This window comes from Stegostoma tigrinum, chromosome 21, assembly GCF_030684315.1.
Source record: "Stegostoma tigrinum isolate sSteTig4 chromosome 21, sSteTig4.hap1, whole genome shotgun sequence".
Classification (NCBI taxonomy): Eukaryota; Metazoa; Chordata; class Chondrichthyes; order Orectolobiformes; family Stegostomatidae; genus Stegostoma; species Stegostoma tigrinum.
The window spans coordinates 4,730,631-4,755,233 of record NC_081374.1 but is presented as its reverse complement, the minus strand read 5'-3'; the positions used below and the strand labels follow the sequence as shown (position 1 = coordinate 4,755,233).

General features: G+C 49.4%; 1 protein-coding gene across 2 annotated transcripts in view; it reads left to right on the top strand.

Annotated features, from left to right (window-relative positions):
* The first annotated feature begins 9,314 nt into the window (after positions 1–9,314).
* Positions 9,315–24,603, top strand: part of LOC125462639 (putative helicase MOV-10) — a 123,584-nt gene continuing 108,295 nt past the window's right edge. For both annotated transcript variants that reach the window (XM_048552867.2, XM_048552866.2), the window contains exon 1: positions 9,315–9,715. In XM_048552867.2, coding sequence (XP_048408824.1) covers positions 9,579–9,715 — 137 coding nt within the window. In that variant the 5' untranslated portion in view covers positions 9,315–9,578. The remainder of the gene's footprint in view (positions 9,716–24,603) is intronic.

Here is a 24,603-nt window from a genome sequence, read left to right as displayed (position 1 = left end):
AAATCCTTGTGTAAATCTTTTCTGAACCCTTTCTAGCTTCACAACATCTTTTGTGTGGCAGAATGGAATGCAATATTTCAAAAGTGGTCTAACCAATGTCCTGTACAACTGCCATGTGACCTCCCAACTCCTATACTCACTTGACAGACCAATAAAGGCAAGCATGCCAAACACCACCTTCATTATTCCATCTACCTGAGACTCTCTCAAGAAACTATGAACTTGCACTCCAAGGTCTCTTTGTTCATCGACACTTCCCTTACTGTTGTGTATACGTTCTGCCTTGATTTGTGTTTCAAAATGCAGCACCTAATATTTAGCTAAATTAAAGTCCATCTGCCACTCATTGGCCCATCTGTTCAAGATCCTGTTGTACTCTGAAGTAACCTTCTTCACTGTCCACTATATCCAATTTTAGCGTCATCTGCAAACTTACCGTACCTCCAGCGTTCACATTGAAATCACTTACACAAATGTAGAAAAGCAGTGGATCCAGCGCCGATCCTTGTGGCACACTGGCCACAAACCTCCAGTCTGAAAAGCAACCCTCCACCATCAACCTCTATCTTCTACCTCAGCCACTTCTGTATCCAAGTAGCTAGTTCTTTCTCCATTCTGTGGAGGGATCTAATCTGTTGGCTTTCCAATGGGGAATTAAACTGATGCCTTACTTGTCGTCTTAGTTGTATGTGCAAGATTTCAAGGCATTGTTTCAAAGAACGTGGACCTTGCCAATATTTATTCCTCTCTAAAAATAATTTGTTATTATAGGATTGTAAATTTGGGAGTTTGCTGAGTGCAAGTCTGTTGTCACATTACTACCTGTCAAGAAATATGAAACTAAGAAATATCCTGGTGTTATAAAAAGTGTGAAATAAATGGGTTTTTCTTTTTTTTTTATATGGCATCTAGTCTGTGGAAGAGTAAAAACCAAAAGAACTGCGGATGCTGTAAATCGGGATCACAAACAAAGTTGCTGGCAAAGCTCAGCAGGTCTGGCAGCATCTGTGAAGGAGAAAACAGAGTTAATGCTTCGGGTCTGCTGGCCTTTCCTCAGAACTGAGCAAGGGTCACCGGACCCAAAACATTAACTCTGTTTTCTCCTTCACAGATGCTGCCAAGCCTGCCGAGCTTTGCCAGCAATTTATTTTTGTTGCTTCAGAAGAGTAAGTTGGGTCCTGTAAAGATTGAGGGACGACGAACAACTGGGTAATGGTATTCCCACAATCCATGTTGCATCCGCTTGCCCTGTCTGAGCATCACCTGGGAATAGAGGTATAGGTTCCTGACAGTTAACTGTAATACAAAGAACAAAGAAAATTACAGCACAGGAACAGGCCCTTTGGCTCTCCAAGCCTGTGCTGATCAAGATCCCCTGTCTAAACCTGTCATCTATTTTCTAAGGGTCTGTGTCCATTTGTTCCCTGCCCATCCATGTACCTGTCCAAATATATCTTAAAAGACGCTAATGTGTCTGTGTCTACCACCTCCGCTGGCAACGTGTTCGAAGCACCCACCACGCTCTGTAAAGAACTTTACACGCATATCTCCCTTAAACTTTCCTCTCCTCACCTTGAACTCATGACCCCTAGTAATTGAGTCCCCCACTCTGGGGGAAAAGGTTTTTTGCTATCCACCCTGTCTATACCCCTCATGATTTTGTAGACCTCAATCAGGTTCCCCCCCCTCAATCTCCATCTTTCCAATGAAAATAATCCCTAATCTACTCAACCTCTCTTCATAGCTAGCACCCTCCATACCAGGCAACATCCTGGTGAACCTCCTCTGCACCCTCTCCAAAGCGTCCACATCCTTTTGGTAATGTGGCGATCAGAAAGTACACAGTACTCCAAAGATAATGGGAACTGCAGATGCTGGAGAATCCAAGATAATAAAGTGTGAAGCTGGATGAACACCGTCCAATGAAGGAAAGCATGTCATATGCCTTCTTGACCACCCTATTGACCTGCGTTGTCACCTTCAGGGAACAATGAACCTGACCACCCTGATCTCTCTGTTCATCAATTTTCCCTCGGACTTTTCCATTTACTGTATAGTTTGCCCTTGAATTTGATCGTCCAAAATGCATCACCTCGCATTTGCCTGGATTGAACTCCATCTGCCATTTGTCTACCCAACTGTCCAGTCTATCTATATTCTGCTGTAATCTCTGACAGTCCCCTTCACTATCAGCTACTCCACCAATCTTAGTGTCAGCTGCAAACTTGCTGATCAGACCATCTACACCTTCCTCCAAATCATTTACATATATCACAAACAACAGTGGTCCCAGCACAGATCCCTGTGGAACACCACTGGTCACAGATCTCCAATTTGAGAAACTCCCTTCTACTAGTACTCTGTCTCCTGTTGCCCAGCCAGTTTTTTATCCATCTAGCTAGCGCACCATGGATCCTATGTGACTTCACTTTCTCCATCAGCCTGCCATGGGGAACCTTATCAAATGCCTTAATGGACAGAAATAACTTCTTGCTGTGGTAGACTGACTAGGACAGAGGCCAGTGATTATGGGAGGTCTAGGCCCGAAACGTCAGCTTTTGTGCTCCTGAGCTGCTGCTTGGCCTGCTGTGTTCATCCAGCTCCACACTTTGTTATCTAGGACAGAGGCCACTTTGCTGGATTTTGCAACCACAGACTGTCCTTTAAACTTACAGTAGGTGGCAGAAGTGGCTAACATTCAGTCCTGAATGGGCTTTTTTTCCCTATTCTGTCCAGTAGTAACTGTTTCTTGCGGTCAACTTCCTCCTAACCTGCCCCCCATTTCAGTGCTTCACACCTCTCCATCTCCTTCATTATATTTCTTCCTACTGTATTGTGTTAACATCACTTCAGCCATTTAATCACTTCAATGTTTTTTTAAGTGTTACCAACTGTTCTACTTCCTAATTCTGGAGGCTTCATTATATCCCATTGAATTAAGCAGCCTTTATTCCAATCTCTAATTTTAAATGATGACAAAAATAAAAAGTACACTCTTTCCTTGAATGTCACTGATTTTACTACCAGTCTGTTTACAATTATGACCACAAGAGTAGTCTTCAATTCTTAGAGAATTCAGTTTTTATTGAAGGAATTTTACAGCTTAAAAACATTTATATGGCTCCTTTAAGTTAGCCTAACATACAAAATGGGAGCAGAAGTAGACCATTTGGCCCAGAGTCTGCTCTACCATTTTAGATTTTACTGACTTGTTTGCACATCCCCATCTTAGCTCCACAACCCTGATACCCCTTAATCCCACCCACCTATCGAGTCCATCCACCTCTTGACCTGATGTTTACAATGACTTTTCTTATGGGACAGACTTCCAAAGTGTCTCAACTTTCAAAATATTTCTCATCTCCTCTGTCCTAAAAGGGTAATATTTAGTTTTATAGCAGTGCCCCTGAGTTTTGAACTGACAGACATTGTCAAGCCGTTCAGAATCTTTTATACCTCAAATAAATCATCCCTCATTCTTCTGAACTCCAGTGAAAACAAGCCCAATCTGTCCAATCTATTCTCATAATGCAACCCATTCATTCTAGGCGAAATGTTTTAAAGCAGCGGTGCTTACAACGTCAGGGACCTACCTGGGTTTGATCCAGCCTCAAAACTCACTAGCCTTGAGTGACTGGAGTTTGCACCGTCTGTCCATATCTTCATGTATTTCCTCTGGGTGCTATGGTTTCCTTCCACAATCCAAAGATGTGCAGACTAGGTGGATGGGCCATGCCAAATTGCCCGTAGTGTCTAGGAATTTGCAAGGTAGGTGGATTAGTCATGGTAAATGTGGTGCTGCAGGAATAGGGTCTGGGTGGGATGGTCTTCAAAGTATTGGTGCAGACTCAATGGGCCAAATGACCTCTTTACACACTAGGAATTCCATGATTGTATGAAAATCTAGTAAAGGTCCACTGCGCCTCAAAAATGTTTACATCCTTAAATAGTGAGGGGTTTACAAACATGTACGTACTATTTGAGATGTGGTCTCAGTAATACCCAGTATAACTAGACTATAAAACACATGTATTTTTTAAATATTAGTTACTCACACACTAAAGGATAGCACCTAATTTCTCTTCTTGATTATGTATTGTACTATTTGTGACTTATGCATTGGAATGCCAATGTCCCCCTGAACCTCCAAATCAGAGTCATAGAGATAAACAGCACAGAAACACCCTTTGGTAAAACTCATCCATGCCAAGCAGAAAATAAAATAAAATCCTAAATAAAATCTAACTCCATTTGCCAGGATTTGGCCCATATCCCTCTTAAACCTTTCCAAATGCCTTTTAAAATCGTATCCGCTTCCATCGTTTCCTCTGGCAGCTCATTCTGTAAATGCATCACCTTCTGCATGAGAAAGCTGCCCCTTATGTCAGTTTTATATCTTTCTTCTCTTGCCTTAAACTTATGCCTTCCAGTTTTGGACTGCTTACCCTGACAAAAAGATCTTGTCTATTTCCCCAATCTGGGCTCCTCATGATTTAAAAACATCTGTAAAGGTCACCCCTCAGCATCCCATGGTCCAGGGAAAATAGCCCTAGCTTATTTAGCCTTTCCCTGTAGCTCAAACCCTCCAGTCCTGGTAACATCTTAGTAAATCTTTTCTGAACCTTTTCTAGTTTCACAACAGCCTTCCTATAGGAGGGAGACCAGAACGGAATGCAGTATTCCAAAAGTAGCTGAACCAATGTCCTCTACAGCTGCAACATGACCTCCCAACTCCTATATTCAATCCATTGACCAATAAAAACAAGCATGCCAAACCCCTTAATTGTCCTGTCTACCAGCAGCACCACTTTCAAGGAACTATGAACCTGCACACCAGGGTCTCTTTGTTCGGCACTCTGCAGTTCTCTGTTTACAAATACTCTGACTTTACATTCTTTTCACCAATGTGAAAAATACCATCTTTTTCAACATTGTACTTCATCTGCCACATTTCACCCACTCACTCAATCCATTTACCCTTCTGCAATCTCATGTCTTCTTCACAACACACTATTCTACCTATCTTGGTTTCTGCTTAAACACTGAGATGAAACTGCTTTAACTTGAATTGAATAAGCTTTATTCTCATGTACTCAGATGGACACAGTGGAAACTTTATAAGTCACCACTTACAGTACCATCTTAGATACAAAGTTATTTAGGTACAATCCTTAATTACAGAGTAGAGAAATGATGAAAAATATTACATCACAGCTAAACACAGCATAACCATTAGGTCAGACAAGAAGCAAAGTTAAAAAGACAAGCATTACATTTTCTCACCAAAGGCTTTCCGCAGCAACAGACTGATGCAAGGGTCCTCTGCATGGTCTGGCCACTGGGCTGCTGGCATTCCCACTCCTATCACTGGCACCCAGTTCCAGGCCAGTTGTAGACATGTTTTCCCTGGATCACTGTTGTCCAGGTGTACCTATATGCTGCAGCCTTGACACATCAGCTGGTCTGTCACCTTTAGTGGATTCTAAATCTTAGTATTGTTCACTTATTTATTTTAGTTTGTATATATTTACCACCAATTTAGACACTATGTTAGAACTTGGAATAGACTAGATCTTAAGCTCGTAGTAAATACTCACCGAAGAGCTGGCTCCTTTCCCTGTAAGTGGAACGATAACAGTTCTTTCCGGGTGAGAAAAGCAAAAGCAAGCAAACACCTCCTGCCCCCTCCAGCCCCTCCCTCCAACCACCACCATCAGACCCCACAATGCACCATACTCCCACACACAAAATTCCCAGGTTTGCACTCAATTTCCTTAGCTGCAAAACACATCGTAGGAGTAAATATGATACCACATACAGAAATTAGAAGAGTAAAGCGAAGACTTACACTTATACAATACTTTTCATTATTTCTAGGATATCCCATTGACTCATGGTTGGAAACATAGGAAATAGGATCATGTCTTTCAGCCCATTGATCCTGTTTCACCATTCAACATGATCATGGTTGATTTTCAATCCACACCATTGTCCTCGTCATTGCCCATGGCCCTTGATGCTCAGTCACATGTCACAAATTTCATTGATGAGAACAGAATTGAGTAAAGGGTTAAAAAACACTGACCATCATTAGCCAGATCCAGTACTTTGAACTGAGTTAAGTCACTCACTATCAGCTCTGAATCACCAGCTTGTGGATTTTTGACTCCACGCTTTGACTCCAGAATGCTACTGAGGGAATACTGACTGGTTTGCAGCCCAACAAGAAATTTTCACCACTTCTGTTTATTTTCCAGCTTCTGCTTGGTTGCTGATATCGTTGGCCACTTTTTCATAGCACTATTCAACACAGAAGTCCATTGCACCTGTGCCAGCACTTCGAAAGCACTGACCAAATATGCAGTCTCACTGCATAGTGTTTCTTTTCTGGGGATTGGCTGTCCACTAATACCTATTACAAAACTGGCCACTTCCATAATTACCACAAATACACTTCCTCATACCCTGCTTCCTGCAGGACTCCAGTTTGTTCTCCAGATTTCTTTGTCTCCCTTGCATCTGTCCCAATGATGCCACCTTCCACCAGGCTGTCTCTGACAACCTCCTTTTTCCCTCAACTTGGGAAGTTCCCCCCCCCCACTGTGGTTGACAGGGTCTTCAGTCATGTCTGACCCCTTTCCTACACTTAGGTTCTCACTCCTTTCAAGAACAACAGGGATCCTTTTGTCCTTACTTTCCACCACACTAATCTCCACATTGAAAGGATCATCCTACTCCATTTCTGCCACTTCCAGCCATTAATAAACGCATCTTACCCAGCATTCCACCGGGACTATTCCATCCCAAACCCCTAGTCCACTGTTTCATTTGTCCTAACACTTCCTCACTCCCATTCAATCAGAGAATGTAGCACTTGCCCTTTGGCTTCCTCCCTCCTCCACTTCAGGACTTTACAGCCTCTAGAACTCAACACTGGATTCCACAACTTCACAGCATGACCTGTGTCCTCCACTTTGAGCACAGCAACCAACACACACCCCCGGGTGCACAAACACAGACCCCCAGCCATATCTTCTTTGTGTATTTTTCACTTTGCACCCAAAAAAGCAGACCTATTTTCTGCTTTTCACACCTACCATTTTACATTTCTATCACTTTTTTACGCCATTAGCACTCCTCTGTCTTTTACCCTGGGATCCTCAGCATCTGTCGCATCGGATCCCCCCAACTAGCCCAAGAACCACAGATTTCCTGCCCCTGAGCTAGTAGGAACTTCAGATGCTGGAGAATCTGAGATAACAAGGTGTAGAGCTGGACGAACACAGCAGGACAAGTAGCATCAGAGGAGCAGGAAGGCTGACGTTTGGGGTTCTGACATAAATAGGGAGAGAGGGGGAGGCAGATAGGAGATGATAGGTGGAGAGGAGACAGACAGGTCAAAGAGGCGGGGATGCTTGTGAAGTCCACATTGATACCATTGGGCTGCAGTGTTCCCAAGCTGAATATGAGTTGCTGTTCCTGCAACCTTCGGGTACCATTATTGTGGCACTGTAGGAGGCCCAGGATGGACATGTCTGTGGAATGGGAGGGGGAGTTGAAATGGTTTGCGACTGGGAGGTGCAGTTGTTTAGAATGAACCGAGCGTAGGTGTTCTGCAAAGCGGTCCCCAAGCCTCCACTTGGTTTCCCCGATGTAGAGGAGGCCACAACGGGTACAGCAGATACAGTATACCACATTAGCAGATGTGCAGGTGAACCTCTGCTTGATGTGGAAATTCTTCTTGGGTCCTGGGATGGGGGCAAGGGAGGAAGTGTAGGGGGAGGTGTAGCACTTAATGCATTTGCAGGGAAAAGTGCTGGGTGAGTTGGGGTTGGCGGGGAGTGTGGAGTGGACAAGGGAGTCACAGAGAGAGTGGTCCCTCTGGAGAGCAGATAAGGGGAGGGAAACGTCTTTGGTGGTGGGGTTGGATAACAGATGGCGGAAGTGTCGGAGGATGATGCGTTGGATCTGGAGGTTGGTGGGGTGGTATGTGAGGACAAGGGAGATTCTGTTTTGGTTGTTATTGCGGAGACGGGGTGTGAGGGATGATTTGCGCGAGACACGGTCGAGGACGTTCTCGACCACTGAGGGGGGATGTTGCGGTCCTTGAAAAACGAGGACATCTGAGATGTTCGGGAGTGGAATACTTCATTCTGGGAGCAGATGTGGCGGAGTCAAAGGAATTGGGAATAGGGGATTGCATTTTTGCAGGAAAGTGGGTGGGAGGAGGTGTTCCAGGTAGCTGATCCAGAATATCTATTCAGTTCCTCCACCATTTCTTTCTTTCCTATTATTACTTGTAGACATAATGCCCCAGCCAAGCTGTTCCAGCACAGTAACAACACTGGCATCTACCCAACGATGTGGGAAATTGCCCTGGCATGTCTATACACAAAAAGCAAGTCAAATCCAACCCAACCAATTATCGTGCAATCACTGCTCTCTCAGCCATGGCAAGTGTAATCAAACGTGCTACTAGGTAGTGGAGCTGGATGAACACAGCAGGCCAAGCAGCATCTCAGGAGCACAAAAGCTGACGTTTCGGGCTTAGACCCTTCATCAGCTTTTGTGCTCCTGAGATGCTGCTTGGCCTGCTGTGTTTATCCAGCTCCACACTTTGTTATCTTGGATTCTACAGCATCTGCAGTTCCCATTATCAGTGCTACGAGGTAGTATCTGCTTAGCAAAAACCTGCTCAGTGACACCCAGTTTAGCTTCTGCCAGGTCCATTCATCTACTCACCTCATTATAGACCTGGTTCGAACATGGACAAAAGAGCTAAATTCCAGAAGTGAGGTGAGAGTGACAGCTATTAATATCAAGTCTACATTCTACTAAGTGTGGTATTAAGGCTATAAAGGTCCTACAGAAGCAAATATTTTCGCTGATAATAAAATGTGAGGCTGGATGAACACAGCAGGCCAAGCAGCATCTCAGGAGCACAAAAGCTGACGTTTCGGGCCTAGACCCTTCATCAGAGATGTGATGAAGGGTCTAGGCCCGAAACGTCAGCTTTTGTGCTCCTGAGATGCTGCTTGGCCTGCTGTGTTCATCCAGCCTCACATTTTATTATCTTGGAATCTCCAGCATCTGCAGTTCCCATTATCTCAAATATTTTCGCTATCTGGTTAGGGCCTGCCCCAAGTGCCTGCTTGTCGTTAAAAAAGAAATTGGGTGTTGCAAATTGCATTTGCAAATGGGCAATATTGCAAATGTTCTGCTAAACTTATTTCATATCCCTGGGTTTGCACCATCCATTTCCCATTTGTAATATAATACACCCTGGGTTTGCATCACGGTTGAACCTGCTGTTTAGGCCAAAATGATTCATTCGTATCCCAAGTGTAACTATGATTCGAGAGTAAGTTTCGCTTTCGTTTCCAGTTTGAATTTTAATTCGGTTTACAGAAACTCGGAAAACAAACGAGTTGATTCAATTGTTGTCGACCCTTCTGTAAAGCTGCAATACTTGTTCAAACTTTGAACCCCGCCCCCTTGTTTCATTTACTCCGTTTCACTGCGAGGCCGGTGTTGTTCATTTCAGTTGGTAATTTAAAAAAAAAACAAAAAGCATCGAAATGCCCAAGAAATTTCGCCTCAGAGAGTTGCGTGAGGTGGGGCTGAAGTTTATGGAATTTCTAAAGGACACGAAGCGAGAAGAAGTGACCGACTTGAAGGCCATTAAAAATATTTACAATTCCGAATTCCGTGGCAGGTAACGTGTCGTTTATTCTGTATCAATGAATCCCAGCGCGGGTCGGGCGTGTTTGCTACTTTGCCGGCGTGTATCCAAACTATTGCTACTTTTTAAAAAGAGATGTTAGGGGTTTCTTCACTTGAGTGCACACCTGAAATGTCTTGATTGTTAGTCGCTGCTGAACAGCATGGCTTGGAGCTTACAGCAACATTTGGAATCCTTGCAAGAGTTAAAGGGAGTAGTTTCAGTTCGGGAGGGAGGATGGGTGGGGATAGTTCGATTGGCTGTTATTGTATGAGAAGCATTTTGTTGGAGTTTGTGGAGCTTTGTTTCTTTGTTTCTTGGTTGATGTTGTGGCGGATACTTGAAATTGGCTGTTGTTGATTGAGACATGAATTTTCTACTGGAAATGGCCACCACTTTCAAGAAAGAATGTGGAAATAATCAAACAAATTAATTGTCCCCTTTTTCAAATGTCCCCCAACCTCATCTGCTCCCCATTACACCCTTGCCTGACCTAACCCAGGCCACCTGCCCCCCATTCTCTTCCTCACCACTCTCATTTTATTGCCCCCAATGTATCCCTCACGCTATTCCCCTCAGTTCCCTCAATCCACTCCTCCCACCTTACCGCACTGCTCCTCATGCCAGACAGACATTTTGCTTCTTCACCCTACATGCCAACTTGTACCCAGACAAAAAAATAAGTAAAAGTTGTAAATGACACTCCCTAATTCGACTTGTATACCTTAAAATGGAGTTTCAGCAGCATGTTTGATTCCAAATATAACTGTTCTGCTTTTTTATTTGTCTTCTGGGTAAAGTTCCATAGAAGCATAGAAAATTGAAAGAACTAGGCCATTCTGTCCATCAGGTCTGCTCTGCCATTCCATACAATCATTCAACTCAATATCCTGTTCCCACTTTCTCTCCACACCTTTTGATCCTGTTGGCCCTAAGACATAAGTCTGGTTCATTCTTGGTTCCACTTAACTGGAGATAATATCCTTCCCCAATATTGCACTAATTATTCAGTTCCCATTCCTGGTCACTATGCAGCCACATCTCCTTAATCCCAACTGTGTCATACCTGTTTGTGTCTATCTGTGTGACTAATTCATCTACTTTATCGTGAATGCTCTGTGTGTAATGACACATTGTCTTAAGACTTGGCTTTGTAATATTCTACGCCCATTCACCTTATTTAACACTGTGGTCCTGTATGATTCATGCCCTTGAATTCTCTGCCCATTACTTTTCTTACTTCCTATTTTGTTTGTTTAACTGTTTATACAAGATTAAACAATATTCACTGGATTCAAAACCAAAAGCCAATTCTTATTCTTTTGAAGAGTCTTAGTGGGCCAAGTGGAACAGAGCATGACAGTAGGCCGTTCAGCCCTTTGACCCTGCTCTGCCATTCAGTAAGGTCACATCTGATCTAGTAATGGCCTCAGTTCCGCTTTCCTGCCTGCCCTCCCCATAACACTTGACTTGCTTGTCTATCAAAAATCTATCTATCTCAACCTTGAGTTAATTTAAATACTCACCCTCTACTACCTTCTTGGGAAGAGAATTCCACACTCTGAGAGGGGGGAAAAAAAATTCTATCTCTTCGTTAAAAACAAGACCTCTGATTCTTAACAAAAACCAAATTACTACAGATGCTGGAAGAAGTAGGCCATTCAACAGAAATTGCTGGAGAAATTCAGGCAGGTCTTGCAGCATCTGTGGAGAGAAAGCAGGTCAGTGTTTCAAGACTGATGACTCGTTTGTTCTTCAAAACAGATACTGGAATCAAAACAGTGACTCTGTTTTCTCCCCACAAATGCTGCCAGACCAGCCATTTGTTTCTTTTTCTCTGACTCTTGAACTGTGTCCCCTAGTTCTAGTATCCCTCACAAGAGAAAATAACCTCATGAAATCCATCTTACCCAATCCCATCAGGAACTTGTTTCAATAAAGTCACCTCCATTTTTCAAAACTCCAATGAGCATAGGCCCAACCTGTTCTTACATTTTTCATAATATAAGTCCTCAATCCAAAAGTGAACAAAGTGTGGATACTGAAGATCTGAAGGAAACAGAAAGGGAAATTGCTGAAGAAACTCTGCATGTCTGGGAACACCTGTGGAAAGAAATCAGATTCAGTGTTTCGAGACCAGTGTCTTTTTTCTTGGAGCGGTGACTGGACTCAAAATGTTACTCTATTTCTCTACCAAGATAACAAAGTGTGAAGCTGGATGAACACAGCAGGCCACACAGCATCTCAGGAGTACAAAAGCTGACGTTTCGGGCCTAGACCCTTCATCAGAGGTCTAGGCCCGAAACGTCAGCTTTTGTGCTCCTGAGATGCTGCTGGGCCTGCTGTGTTCATCCAGCTTCACACTTTGTTATCTTGGATTCTCCAGCATCTGCAGTTCCCATTATCTCTGATCATTTCAATTTCTGTACCAGATCTGCTAAGTTTTTCCAGTGGTTTCTATTTGTAGAAAAGCTTTCCTACTTGTATATTCCATTACCCATGCCATAAGCAACAGTGTTTCATTTTCCTTCAAATCACTTGCTGTACCTGAAAACTAACTTTCCATGATTCATTTATCAGGCCATCCAGATTCCTCTGCAATCTCACTCTGTTGAAGTATTAGACAGCATCTCTACTCTTCCGGTCAAAATGGCCTAGTTTGCATTCACCCATGTTGTACTCTGCTGAGTTTTTGCCCACTGACTTCTCTGTCCCTCTGCAGGAATACTTATGCTGTAATCTGGATAAGGCAGATGCAGGATGAAAGAAACAGAAGGATTCAAGCAGAGTGGGTTCTCAGATCTTTGTGGAGCAGAAACAAAACTGACGTAAAGCAGTTGGGCCAGATGACCTGTTTCAGATGGTTATTTGTAGAGCAATCATAGTGAAAATGGCAATGCCTGCCATATGATTAGTCATTGTGGGGCTGTGGGACTTTCTTAAAATTAATTCACAGGATGTGGGCGTAGCTAGCTAAAAAGCCATCTGGTTTACTGATATCCTTTTGGGGAGAAAATCTGTCCATAACCAGGCAGAGGTACATGTGACTCCAGGCCACAGCAATGTGATGACTCCAACTGCCCTCTGAAATGGCCTCGCAAACCACTCAGTTCAAGAGCAATTAGGGATAAGCAATGACTTTGCCAGTGGTGCAAACATTCCATGAAAATTTTTTAAAATTTATTGTATGTAGCAGTTTGGAAATATGTTAGGCTTTATTGTTCCGATCGTCATTCTCACCCCTTCCCTCCTATCTTTTTCTTTGAGTCATATATTATTCGAGTGGCAAGGATTTGCTGATTAGCAAATCTCAATTGGCACCATTTTGATACTTGATGCCTACTTGTTCTTGTGAGATGGTAGTTATACTCTGTCACTTTCTACTGTGTTGTGTTGCTGGCTGCAGTGTGATAATGAGCAGGAGACGGGGAGGCAAATTGACTCAGAGTTATGTGACTAATATGTCTTTACAGGTTAGCTGAGACTGTTTACTGTCCACATCAGCAGCAGTCCAAATTCCATGTACCGTCCTGGTTATAATACTTCTTTATCTCCCTTTCATTTCACCCAGCTGCTGCTTGTATTAAATATTGATACGGTTACTGCTTCAGTCACTAAACCACAGTGTAGTCAGTGTAATCTTGAGTATAGTGAAGCACAAGACCTTTCCATGATAAATTTGGACTGTGTCACATAAATGATATTAAGGCAGGAGGACTATCCAAAGATCAAGTTCATTCATGGCATGCCTTGAAGAGGGAGACCCAGAACACCAGCTTTTAAAATAAATCGAATGGCTTTATTTCACTTCTTTTTTATGATCGAGTCATTGCGAAGGTGCTCCAGACACCATGAAGTATTTTAGAAATCTTGGCACTGGTGAAAGATAAATAGGACAATGAATCAGCACACAGCAAGATCCGCAAGACGGCAATGTTCTAATGATATGTTTGTGTGGTTGTCAGAGATAATGGGAACTGCAGATGCTGGAGAATCCAAGATGATAAAGTGTGAAGCTGGATGAACACAGCAGGCCAAGCAGCATCTCAGGAGCACAAAAGCTGACGTTTCCGGCCTAGACCCAAGGGGTCAGCTTTGGTGCTCCTCAGATGCTGCTTGGCCTGCTGTGTTCATCCCGCTTCACACTTCATTATCATCTTTGTGTGGTTGTGTTGTGTCGGAATGGGTGCGGTGGAGAAGGAAGGGAGAGCGTGTGTGTGCGCGTGTTTTTGGGGGGGATGTGTTGGAGAGGGAAGGGAGAGTGTGTGTGTGTGTGTTTGGGGGGAATGGGGTGAAGAGGGAAGGGTGTGTGAGATTGGGGGGAATGGGGTGGAGAGGGAAGGGAGTGTGTGTGTGTGTGATTGGGGGGAATGGGGTGGAGAGGGAAGGGAGTGTGTGTGTGTGGGGGGAAGCGGAGGAGAGGGAATGGTGTGTGTGTGTTTGGGGGGAATGCGTTGGAGAGGGAAGAGTGTGTGTGTGTTTGGGGGAATGGAGTGGAGAGGGGGAGTGTGTGTGTGTGAGTGTGATTGGTGGGAATGGGGTGGAGAGGAAAGGGAGTGTGTGTGTGTGTGTGTGTGTGTGTGTGTGTGTGTGTGTGTGTGTGTGTGTGTGAGTGGGAATGGGGTGGAGAGGGAAGGGAGTGTGTGTGTGAGATTGGGAAGGGAGTGTGTGTGTGATTGGGGGGAGTGGTGTGGAGAGGGAAGGGAGTGTGTGTGAGTGTGTGTGTGATTGAGGGGAGTGGGGTGGAGAGGGAAAGGAGTGTGTGTGTGAGTGATTGGCGGGAATGGGGTGGAGATGGCAGGGAGTGTGTGTGTGTGATTGGGGGGAATGGGGTGGATAGGGAAGGGAGTGAGTGTGTTTGGGGGGAATGGGAAGGAGAAGGAAGTGTGTGTGTGTGTTTGGGGGGAATGGGGTGGAGAGGGAAGGGAGTGTGTGTGTGTGTGTTATTGGGGAATGGGGTGGAGAGGGAAGGGAGTGTGTGTGTGTGTGTGTGTATGTTATTGGGGAATGGGGTGGAGAGGGAAGGGAGTGTGTGTATGTTATTGGGGAATGGGGTGGAGAGGGAAGGGAGTGTGTGTGTGTGTATGTTATTGGGGAATGGGGTGGAGAGGGAAGGGAGTGTGTGTGTGTGTGTGTGTGTGTGAGAGTGGGGGGAATGGGGTGGAGAGGGAAGGGAGTGTGTGTGTGTGTGTGTTTGGGGGGAAGGGGGAGGAGAGGGAAGGGTGTGTGTGTTTGGGGGGAAGGGGGAGGAGAGGGAAGGGTGTGTGAGATTGGGGGGAATGGGGTGGAGAGGGAAGGGAGTGTGTGTGTGTGTGTGTGATTGGGGGGAATGGGGTGGAGAGGGAAGGGAGTGTGTGTGTGTTTGGGGGGAAGGGGGAGGAGAGGGAAGGGTGTGTGTGTTTGGGGGGAAGGGGGAGGAGAGGGAAGGGTGTGTGTGTTTGGGGGGAAGGGGGAGGAGAGGGAAGGGTGTGTGTGTGTGTGTGGGGGGAAGCGGAGGAGAGGGAATGGTGTGTGTGTGTTTGGGGGGAATGCGTTGGAGAGGGAAGAGTGTGTGTGTGTTTGGGGGAATGGAGTGGAGAGGGGGAGTGTGTGTGTGTGAGTGTGATTGGTGGGAGTGGTGTGGAGAGGGAAGGGAGTGTGTGTGAGTGTGTGTGTGATTGAGGGGAGTGGGGTGGAGAGGGAAAGGAGTGTGTGTGTGAGTGATTGGCGGGAATGGGGTGGAGAGGGCAGGGAGTGAGTGTGTTTGGGGGGAATGGGAAGGAGAAGGAAGTGTGTGTGTGTGTTTGGGGGGAATGGGGTGGAGAGGGAAGGGAGTGTGTGTGTGTATGTTATTGGGGAATGGGGTGGAGAGGGAAGGGAGTGTGTGTGTGTGTGTGTGTGTGTGTGTGTGTGTGTGTGTGTGTATGTTATTGGGGAATGGGGTGGAGAGGGAAGGGAGTGTGTGTGTGTGTATGTTATTGGGGAATGGGGTGGAGAGGGAAGGGAGTGTGTGTGTGTGTATGTTATTGGGGAATGGGGTGGAGAGGGAAGGGAGTGTGTGTGTGTGTGTGTGAGTGGGGGGAATGGGGTGGAGAGGGAAGGGAGTGTGTGTGTGTGAGAGAGAGATTGGGGGGAATGGGGTGGGGAGAGAAGGGAGTGTGTGTGTGAGATTGGGGGGAATGGGGTGGACACGGAAGGGAGTATGTGTGTGTTTGTGTGTGTTTGGGGGGAATGGAGTTGAGAGGGAAGGGTGTTTGAGTGTTTGGGGGGAATGCGTTGGAGAGGGAAGAGTGTGTGTGTGTTTGGGGGAATGGAGTGGAGAGGGGGAGTGTGTGTGTGTAAGTGTGATTGGTGGGAATGGGGTGGAGAGGGAAGGGAGTGTGTGTGTGAGTGGGGGGAATGGGGTGGAGAGGGAAGGGAGTGTATGTGTGTGTGTGTGAGTGGGGGGAATGGGGTGGAGAGTGAAGGGAGTGTATCTGTGTGTGTGTGTGATTGGGAATGGGGTGGAGAGGGAAGGGAGTGTGTGTGTGTGAGTGAGAGTGGGGGGAATGGGCTGGAGAGGGAAGGGAGTGTGTGTGTGAGATTGAGGGGAATGGGGTGGAGAGGGAAGGGAGTGTGTGTGTGTGTGATTGGGAATGGGGTGGAGAGGGAAGGGAGTGTGTGTGTGTGTGATTGGGAATGGGGTGGAGAGGGAAGGGAGTGTGTGTGTGTGATTGGGAATGGGGTGGAGAGGGAAGGGAGTGTGTGTGTGTGTGTGTGATTGGGAATGGGGTGGAGAGGGAAGGGAGTGTGTGTGTGTGATTGGGAATGGGGTGGAGAGGGAAGGGAGTGTGTGTGTGTGATTGGGAATGGGGTGGAGAGGGAAGGGAGTGTGTGTGTGTGATTGGGAATGGGGTGGAGAGGGAAGGGAGTTTGTGTGTGTGTGTGTGTGATTAGGAATGGGGTGGAGAGGGAAGGGTGTGTGTGTGTGATTGGGAATGGGGTGGAGAGGGAATGGAGTGTGTGTGTGTGATTGGGAATGGGGTGGAGAGGGAATGGAGTGTGTGTGTGTGATTGGGAATGGGGTGGAGAGGGAAGGGAGTGTGTGTGTGTGTGTGATTGGGGGGAGTGGGGTGGAGAGGGAAGGGAGTGTGTGTGTGTGTGTGATTGGGAGGAGTGGGGTGGAGAGGGAAGGGAGTGTGTGTGTGATTGGGAGGAGTGGGGTGGAGAGGGAAGGGAGTGTGTGTGTGATTGGGAGGAGTGGGGTGGAGAGGGAAGGGAGTGTGTGTGTGATTGGGAGGAGTGGGGTGGAGAGGGAAGGGAGTGTGTGTGTGATTGGGAGGAGTGGGGTGGAGAGGGAAGGGAGTGTGTGTGTGATTGGGGGGAGTGGGGTGGAGAGGGAAGGGAGTGTGTGTGTGTGTGTGTGTGTGTGTGATTGGGGGTAATGGGGTGGAGAGGGATGGGAGTGTGTGTGTTTGGGGGGAATGGGAAGGAGAAGGAAGTGTGTGTGTGTGTTTGGGGAGAATGGGGTGGAGAGGGAAGGGAGTGTGTGTGTGTTTGGGGGGAATGGGGTGGAGAAGGAAGTGTGTGTGTGTGTGTTTGGGGGGGAATGGGGTGGAGAGGGAAGTGTGTGTGTGCGTTTGGGGGGAATGGGAAGGAGAAGGAAGTGTGTGTGTGTGTTTGGGGGGGAATGGGGTGGAGAGGGAAGGGAGTGTGTTAGATTGGGGGGAATGGGGTTGAGAGCGAAGGGTGTTTGTGTGTTTGGGGGGAATGCGTTGGAGAGGGAAGCGTGTGTGTGTGTTTGGGGGAATGGAGTGGAGAGGGAAGGGTGTGTGTGTGTGTGTTTGCGGGGAATGGGGTGGAGAGGGAAGGGTGTGTGAGTGTGATTGGTGGGAATTGGGTGGAGAGGGAAGGGAGTCTGTGTGTGTGTGTGTTGGGGTGGAAATGGGGTGGGGGTGGAAATGGGGTGGAGAGGGAAGGGAGTGTGTGTGTGTGATTGGGGGGAGTGGGGTGGAGAGGGAAGGGAGTGTGTGTGTGATTGGGGGGAGTGGGGTGGAGAGGGAAGGGAGTGTGTGTGTGATTGGGGGGAGTGGGGTGGAGAGGGAAGGGAGTGTGTGTGTGTGTGATTGGCGGGAATGGGGTGGAGATGGCAGGGAGTGTGTGTGTGTGATTGGGGGGAATGGGGTGGATAGGGAAGGGAGTGAGTGTGTTTGGGGGGAATGGGAAGGAGAAGGAAGTGTGTGTGTGTGTTTGGGGGGAATGGGGTGGAGAGGGAAGGGAGTGTGTGTGTGTGTGTTATTGGGGAATGGGGTGGAGAGGGAAGGGAGTGTGTGTGTGTGTGTGTGTATGTTATTGGGGAATGGGGTGGAGAGGGAAGGGAGTGTGTGTATGTTATTGGGGAATGGGGTGGAGAGGGAAGGGAGTGTGTGTGTGTGTATGTTATTGGGGAATGGGGTGGAGAGGGAAGGGAGTGTGTGTGTGTGTGTGTGTGAGAGTGGGGGGAATGGGGTGGAGAGGGAAGGGAGTGTGTGTGTGTGTGTGTTTGGGGGGAAGGGGGAGGAGAGGGAAGGGTGTGTGTGTTTGGGGGGAAGGGGGAGGAGAGGGAAGGGTGTGTGAGATTGGGGGGAATGGGGTGGAGAGGGAAGGGAGTGTGTGTGTGTGTGTGTGATTGGGGGGAATGGGGTGGAGAGGGAAGGGAGTGTGTGTGTGTTTGGGGGGAAGGGGGAGGAGAGGGAAGGGTGTGTGTGTTTGGGGGGAAGGGGGAGGAGAGGGAAGGGTGTGTGTGTTTGGGGGGAAGGGGGAGGAGAGGGAAGGGTGTGTGTGTGTGTGTGTGGGGGGAAGCGGAGGAGAGGGAATGGTGTGTGTGTGTTTGGGGGGAATGCGTTGGAGAGGGAAGAGTGTGTGTGTGTTTGGGGGAATGGAGTGGAGAGGGGGAGTGTGTGTGTGTGAGTGTGATTGGTGGGAGTGGTGTGGAGAGGGAAGGGAGTGTGTGTGAGTGTGTGTGTGATTGAGGGGAGTGGGGTGGAGAGGGAAAGGAGTGTGTGTGTGAGTGATTGGCGGGAATGGGGTGGAGAGGGCAGGGAGTGAGTGTGTTTGGGGGGAATGGGAAGGAGAAGGAAGTGTGTGTGTGTGTTTGGGGGGAATGGGGTGGAGAGGGAAGGGAGTGTGTGTGTGTGTGTGTATGTTATTGGGGAATGGGGTGGAGAGGGAAGGGAGTGTGTGTGTGTGTGTGTGTGTGTGTGTGTGTGTGTGTGTGTGTGTATGTTATTGGGGAATGGGGTGGAGAGGGAAGGGAGTGTGTGTGTGTGTATGTTATTGGGGAATGGGGTGGAGAGGGAAGGGAGTGTGTGTGTGTGTATGTTATTGGGGAATGGGGTGGAGAGGGAAGGGAGTGTGTGTGTGTGTGTGTGAGTGGGGGGAATGGGGTGGAGAGGGAAGGGAGTGTGTGTGTGTGAGAGAGAGATTGGGGGGAATGGGGTGGGGAGAGAAGGGAGTGTGTGTGTGAGATTGGGGGGAATGGGGTGGACACGGAAGGGAGTATGTGTGTGTTTGTGTGTGTTTGGGGGGAATGGAGTTGAGAGGGAAGGGTGTTTGAGTGTTTGGGGGGAATGCGTTGGAGAGGGAAGAGTGTGTGTGTGTTTGGGGGAATGGAGTGGAGAGGGGGAGTGTGTGTGTGTAAGTGTGATTGGTGGGAATGGGGTGGAGAGGGAAGGGAGTGTGTGTGTGTGTGTGTGAGTGGGGGGAATGGGGTGGAGAGGGAAGGGAGTGTATGTGTGTGTGTGTGAGTGGGGGGAATGGGGTGGAGAGTGAAGGGAGTGTATCTGTGTGTGTGTGTGATTGGGAATGGGGTGGAGAGGGAAGGGAGTGTGTGTGTGTGAGTGAGAGTGGGGGGAATGGGCTGGAGAGGGAAGGGAGTGTGTGTGTGAGATTGAGGGGAATGGGGTGGAGAGGGAAGGGAGTGTGTGTGTGTGTGATTGGGAATGGGGTGGAGAGGGAAGGGAGTGTGTGTGATTGGGAATGGGGTGGAGAGGGAAGGGAGTGTGTGTGTGTGATTGGGAATGGGGTGGAGAGGGAAGGGAGTGTGTGTGTGTGTGTGATTGGGAATGGGGTGGAGAGGGAAGGGAGTGTGTGTGTGTGATTGGGAATGGGGTGGAGAGGGAAGGGAGTGTGTGTGTGTGATTGGGAATGGGGTGGAGAGGGAAGGGAGTGTGTGTGTGTGATTGGGAATGGGGTGGAGAGGGAAGGGAGTGTGTGTGTGTGTGTGTGTGATTAGGAATGGGGTGGAGAGGGAAGGGTGTGTGTGTGTGATTGGGAATGGGGTGGAGAGGGAATGGAGTGTGTGTGTGTGATTGGGAATGGGGTGGAGAGGGAATGGAGTGTGTGTGTGTGATTGGGAATGGGGTGGAGAGGGAAGGGAGTGTGTGTGTGTGTGTGATTGGGGGGAGTGGGGTGGAGAGGGAAGGGAGTGTGTGTGTGTGTGTGATTGGGAGGAGTGGGGTGGAGAGGGAAGGGAGTGTGTGTGTGATTGGGAGGAGTGGGGTGGAGAGGGAAGGGAGTGTGTGTGTGATTGGGAGGAGTGGGGTGGAGAGGGAAGGGAGTGTGTGTGTGATTGGGAGGAGTGGGGTGGAGAGGGAAGGGAGTGTGTGTGTGATTGGGAGGAGTGGGGTGGAGAGGGAAGGGAGTGTGTGTGTGATTGGGGGGAGTGGGGTGGAGAGGGAAGGGAGTGTGTGTGTGTGTGTGTGTGTGTGTGTGTGTGTGATTGGGGGTAATGGGGTGGAGAGGGATGGGAGTGTGTGTGTTTGGGGGGAATGGGAAGGAGAAGGAAGTGTGTGTGTGTGTTTGGGGAGAATGGGGTGGAGAGGGAAGGGAGTGTGTGTGTGTTTGGGGGGAATGGGGTGGAGAAGGAAGTGTGTGTGTGTGTGTTTGGGGGGGAATGGGGTGGAGAGGGAAGTGTGTGTGTGCGTTTGGGGGGAATGGGAAGGAGAAGGAAGTGTGTGTGTGTGTTTGGGGGGGAATGGGGTGGAGAGGGAAGGGAGTGTGTTAGATTGGGGGGAATGGGGTTGAGAGCGAAGGGTGTTTGTGTGTTTGGGGGGAATGCGTTGGAGAGGGAAGCGTGTGTGTGTGTTTGGGGGAATGGAGTGGAGAGGGAAGGGTGTGTGTGTGTGTGTTTGCGGGGAATGGGGTGGAGAGGGAAGGGTGTGTGAGTGTGATTGGTGGGAATTGGGTGGAGAGGGAAGGGAGTCTGTGTGTGTGTGTGTTGGGGTGGAAATGGGGTGGGGGTGGAAATGGGGTGGAGAGGGAAGGGAGTGTGTGTGTGTGATTGGGGGGAGTGGGGTGGAGAGGGAAGGGAGTGTGTGTGTGATTGGGGGGAGTGGGGTGGAGAGGGAAGGGAGTGTGTGTGTGATTGGGGGGAGTGGGGTGGAGAGGGAAGGGAGTGTGTGTGTGTGTGATTGGGGGGAATGGGGTGGAGAGGGAAGGGAGTGTGTGTGTGTGTGATTGGGGGGAATGGGGTGGAGAGGGAAGGGAGTGTGTGTGTGTGTGATTGGGGTGAATGGGGTGGAGAGGGAAGGGAGTGTGTGTGTGTGTGATTGGGGGGAATGGGGTGGACAGGGAAGGGAGTGTGTGTGTGATTGAGGGGAATGGGGTGGAGAGGGAAGGGAGTGTGTGTGTGTGTGTGTGTGAGTGGGGGGAATGGGGTGGAGAGGGAAGTGAGTGTGCGTGGGGGGAGTGGGGGGAATGGGGTGCAGAGGGAAGGGAGTGTATGTGTGTGTGTTTGGGGGAATGGAGTGGAAAGGGGTGGCGTGTGTGTGATTTGGGGAATGGGGTGGAGAGAGAAGGGAGTGTGTGTGTGTGTGTGTGTGATTGGGGGGAATGGGGTGGAGAGGGAAGGGAGTGATGTTTGGGGGGAATGGGGTTGACAGGGAAGGGTGTGTTTTAGATTGGGGGGAATGGCGTGGAGATGGAAGGGAGTGTGTGTGTGGGTGTGTGTTTGGGGGGAATGGTGTGGAGAGGGAAGGGTGTTTGTGTGTGTGATGGGCAGGAATGGGGTGGAGGGGTAAGGGAGTGTGTTACTTTGCGGGGAATGGGGTGGAGAGAGAAGGAAGTGTGTGTGAGATTGGGGGGAATGGGGTGGAGAGGGGGGTGTGTGTGTGTTTGGTGGGAATGGGGTGGAGAGGGAAGGGTGTGTGTGTGTCTGTGTGTGATTGTGGGGAATGGGGTGGAGAGGAAAGGGAGTGTCTATGTGAGATTGGGGGGAATGGGTTTTAGAGGGAAGGGAATGTGTGAGATACACGGTAATGGGGTGGAGAGGCAAGGGCGTGTGTGCGTTTGGGGGGAATGGGAAGGAGAAGGAAGTGTGTGTGTTTGGGAGGGAATGGGGTGGAGAGGGAAGGGAGTGTGTTAGATTGGGGGGAATGGGTTGGAGAGGGAAGGGAGTGTTTGTGTGTTTGGGGGGAATGCGTTGGAGAGGGAAGCGTGTGTGTGTGTTTGGGGGAAATGGAGTGGAGAGGGAAGGGTGTGTGTGTGTGTGTTTGCGGGGAATGGGGTGGAGAGGGAAGGGTGTGTGAGTGTGATTGGTGGGAATTGGGTGGAGAGGGAAGGGAGTCTGTGTGTGTGTGTGTGGGGGTGGAAATGGGGTGGAGAGGGAAGGGAGTGTGTGTGTGTGATTGGGGGGAGTGGGGTGGAGAGGGAAGGGAGTGTGTGTGTGATTGGGGGGAGTGGGGTGGAGAGGGAAGGGAGTGTGTGTGTGATTGGGGGGAGTGGGGTGGAGAGGGAAGGGAGTGTGTGTGTGTGTGATTGGGGGGAATGGGGTGGAGAGGGAAGGGAGTGTGTGTGTGTGTGATTGGGGTGAATGGGGTGGAGAGGGAAGGGAGTGTGTGTGTGTGTGATTGGGGTGAATGGGGTGGAGAGGGAAGGGAGTGTGTGTGTGTGTGATTGGGGTGAATGGGGTGGAGAGGGAAGGGAGTGTGTGTGTGTGTGATTGGGGGGAATGGGGTGGAGAGGGAAGGGAGTGTGTGTGTGTGTGATTGGGGGGAATGGGGTGGAGAGGGAAGGGAGTGTGTGTGTGATTGAGGGGAATGGGGTGGAGAGGGAAGGGAGTGTGTGTGTGTGTGAGTGGGGGGAATGGGGTGGAGAGGGAAGGGAGTGTGCGTGGGGGGAGTGGGGGGAATGGGGTGCAGAGGGAAGGGAGTGTATGTGTGTGTGTTTGGGGGAATGGGGTGGCGTGTGTGTGATTGGGGGAATGGGGTGGAGAGAGAAGGGAGTGTGTGTGTGTGTGTGTGTGTGTGTGTGTGAGTGTGTGTGTGTGTGATTGGGGGGAATGGGGTGGAGAGGGAAGGGAGTGATGTTTGGGGGGAATGGGGTTGACAGGGAAGGGTGTGTTTTAGATTGGGGGGAATGGGGTGGAGAGGGAAGGGAGTGTTTGTGTGTGTGAGTGGGGGGAATGGGGTGGAGAGGGAAGGGAGTGTGCGTGGGGGGAATGGGGTGCAGAGGGAAGGGAGTGTATGTGTGTGTGTTTGGGGGAATGGGGTGGAAAGGGGTGGCGTGTGTGTGATTGGGGGAATGGGGTGGAGAGAGAAGGGAGTGTGTGTGTGTGTGATTGGGGGGAATGGGGTGGAGAGGGAAGGGAGTGATGTTTGGGGGGAATGGGGTTGACAGGGAAGGGTGTGTTTTAGATTGGGGGGAATGGGGTGGAGAGGGAAGGGAGTGTGTGTGTGTGCGCGTGATTGGGGTGAATGGGGTGGAGAGGGAAGGGAGTGTGTGTGCGTGTGATTGGGGGGAATGGCGTGGAGAGGGAAGGGAGTGTGTGTGGGCGTGATTGGGGGGAATGGTGTGGAGAGGGAAGGGAGTGTGTGTGCGTGTGATTGGGGGGAACGGGGTGGAGAGGGAAGGGAGTGTGTGTGATTGGGGGGAATAGGGTTGCGGGGTGGCTGTGTGTGTTTTTGGGGAGAATGGGGTGGAGAGGGAAGGGCGTGTGTGTGTGTGTGTGATTGGGGGAAATGGGGTGGAGAGGGAAGGGAGTGTGAGATTGGGGGGAATGGGGTGGAGAGGGAAGGGAGTGTGTGTGTGATTGAGGGGAATGGGGTGGAGAGGGAAGGGAGTGTTTGTGTGTGTGAGTGGGGGGAATGGGGTGGAGAGGGAAGGGAGTGTGCGTGGGGGGAGTGGGGGGAATGGGGTGCAGAGGGAAGGGAGTGTATGTGTGTGTGTTTGGGGGAATGGGGTGGAAAGGGGTGGCGTGTGTGTGATTGGGGGGAATGGGGTGGAGAGGGAAGGGAGTGATGTTTGGGGGGAATGGGGTTGACAGGGAAGGGTGTGTTTTAGATTGGGGTGAATGGGGTGGAGAGGGAAGGGAGTGTGTGTGCGTGTGATTGGGGGGAATGGCGTGGAGATGGAAGGGAGTGTGTGTGGGCGTGATTGGGGGGAATGGGGTGGAGAGGGAAGGGAGTGTGTGTGCGTGTGATTGGGGGGAACGGGGTGGAGAGGGAAGGGAGTGTGTGTGTGATTGGGGGGAATAGGGTTGCGGGGTGGCTGTGTGTGTTTTTGGGGGGAATGGGGTGGAGAGGGAAGGGCGTGTGTGTGTGTGTGAGATTGGGGGGAATGGGGTGGAGAGGGAAGGGAGTGTGTGTGTGATTGAGGGGAATGGGGTGGAGAGGGAAGGGAGTGTGTGTGTGTGATGGTGTGGAATGGGGTGGAGAGGGAAGGGAGTGTGTGTGTGAGTGGGGGGAATGGGGTGGAGAGGGTACGGAGTGTGTGCGTTGGATGCAAGGGAGCATGTGTGTTTGGGGGGAATGGGGTGGAGAGGGAAAGGAGCATGTGCGTTTGGGGGGAACTGGGTGGAGAGGGAAGGGTGTGTGTGTGTTTGGGGGAAATGGGTGGAGAGGGAAGGGTGTGTGTGTGATTGGGGGAAATTGGTGGAGAGGGAAGGG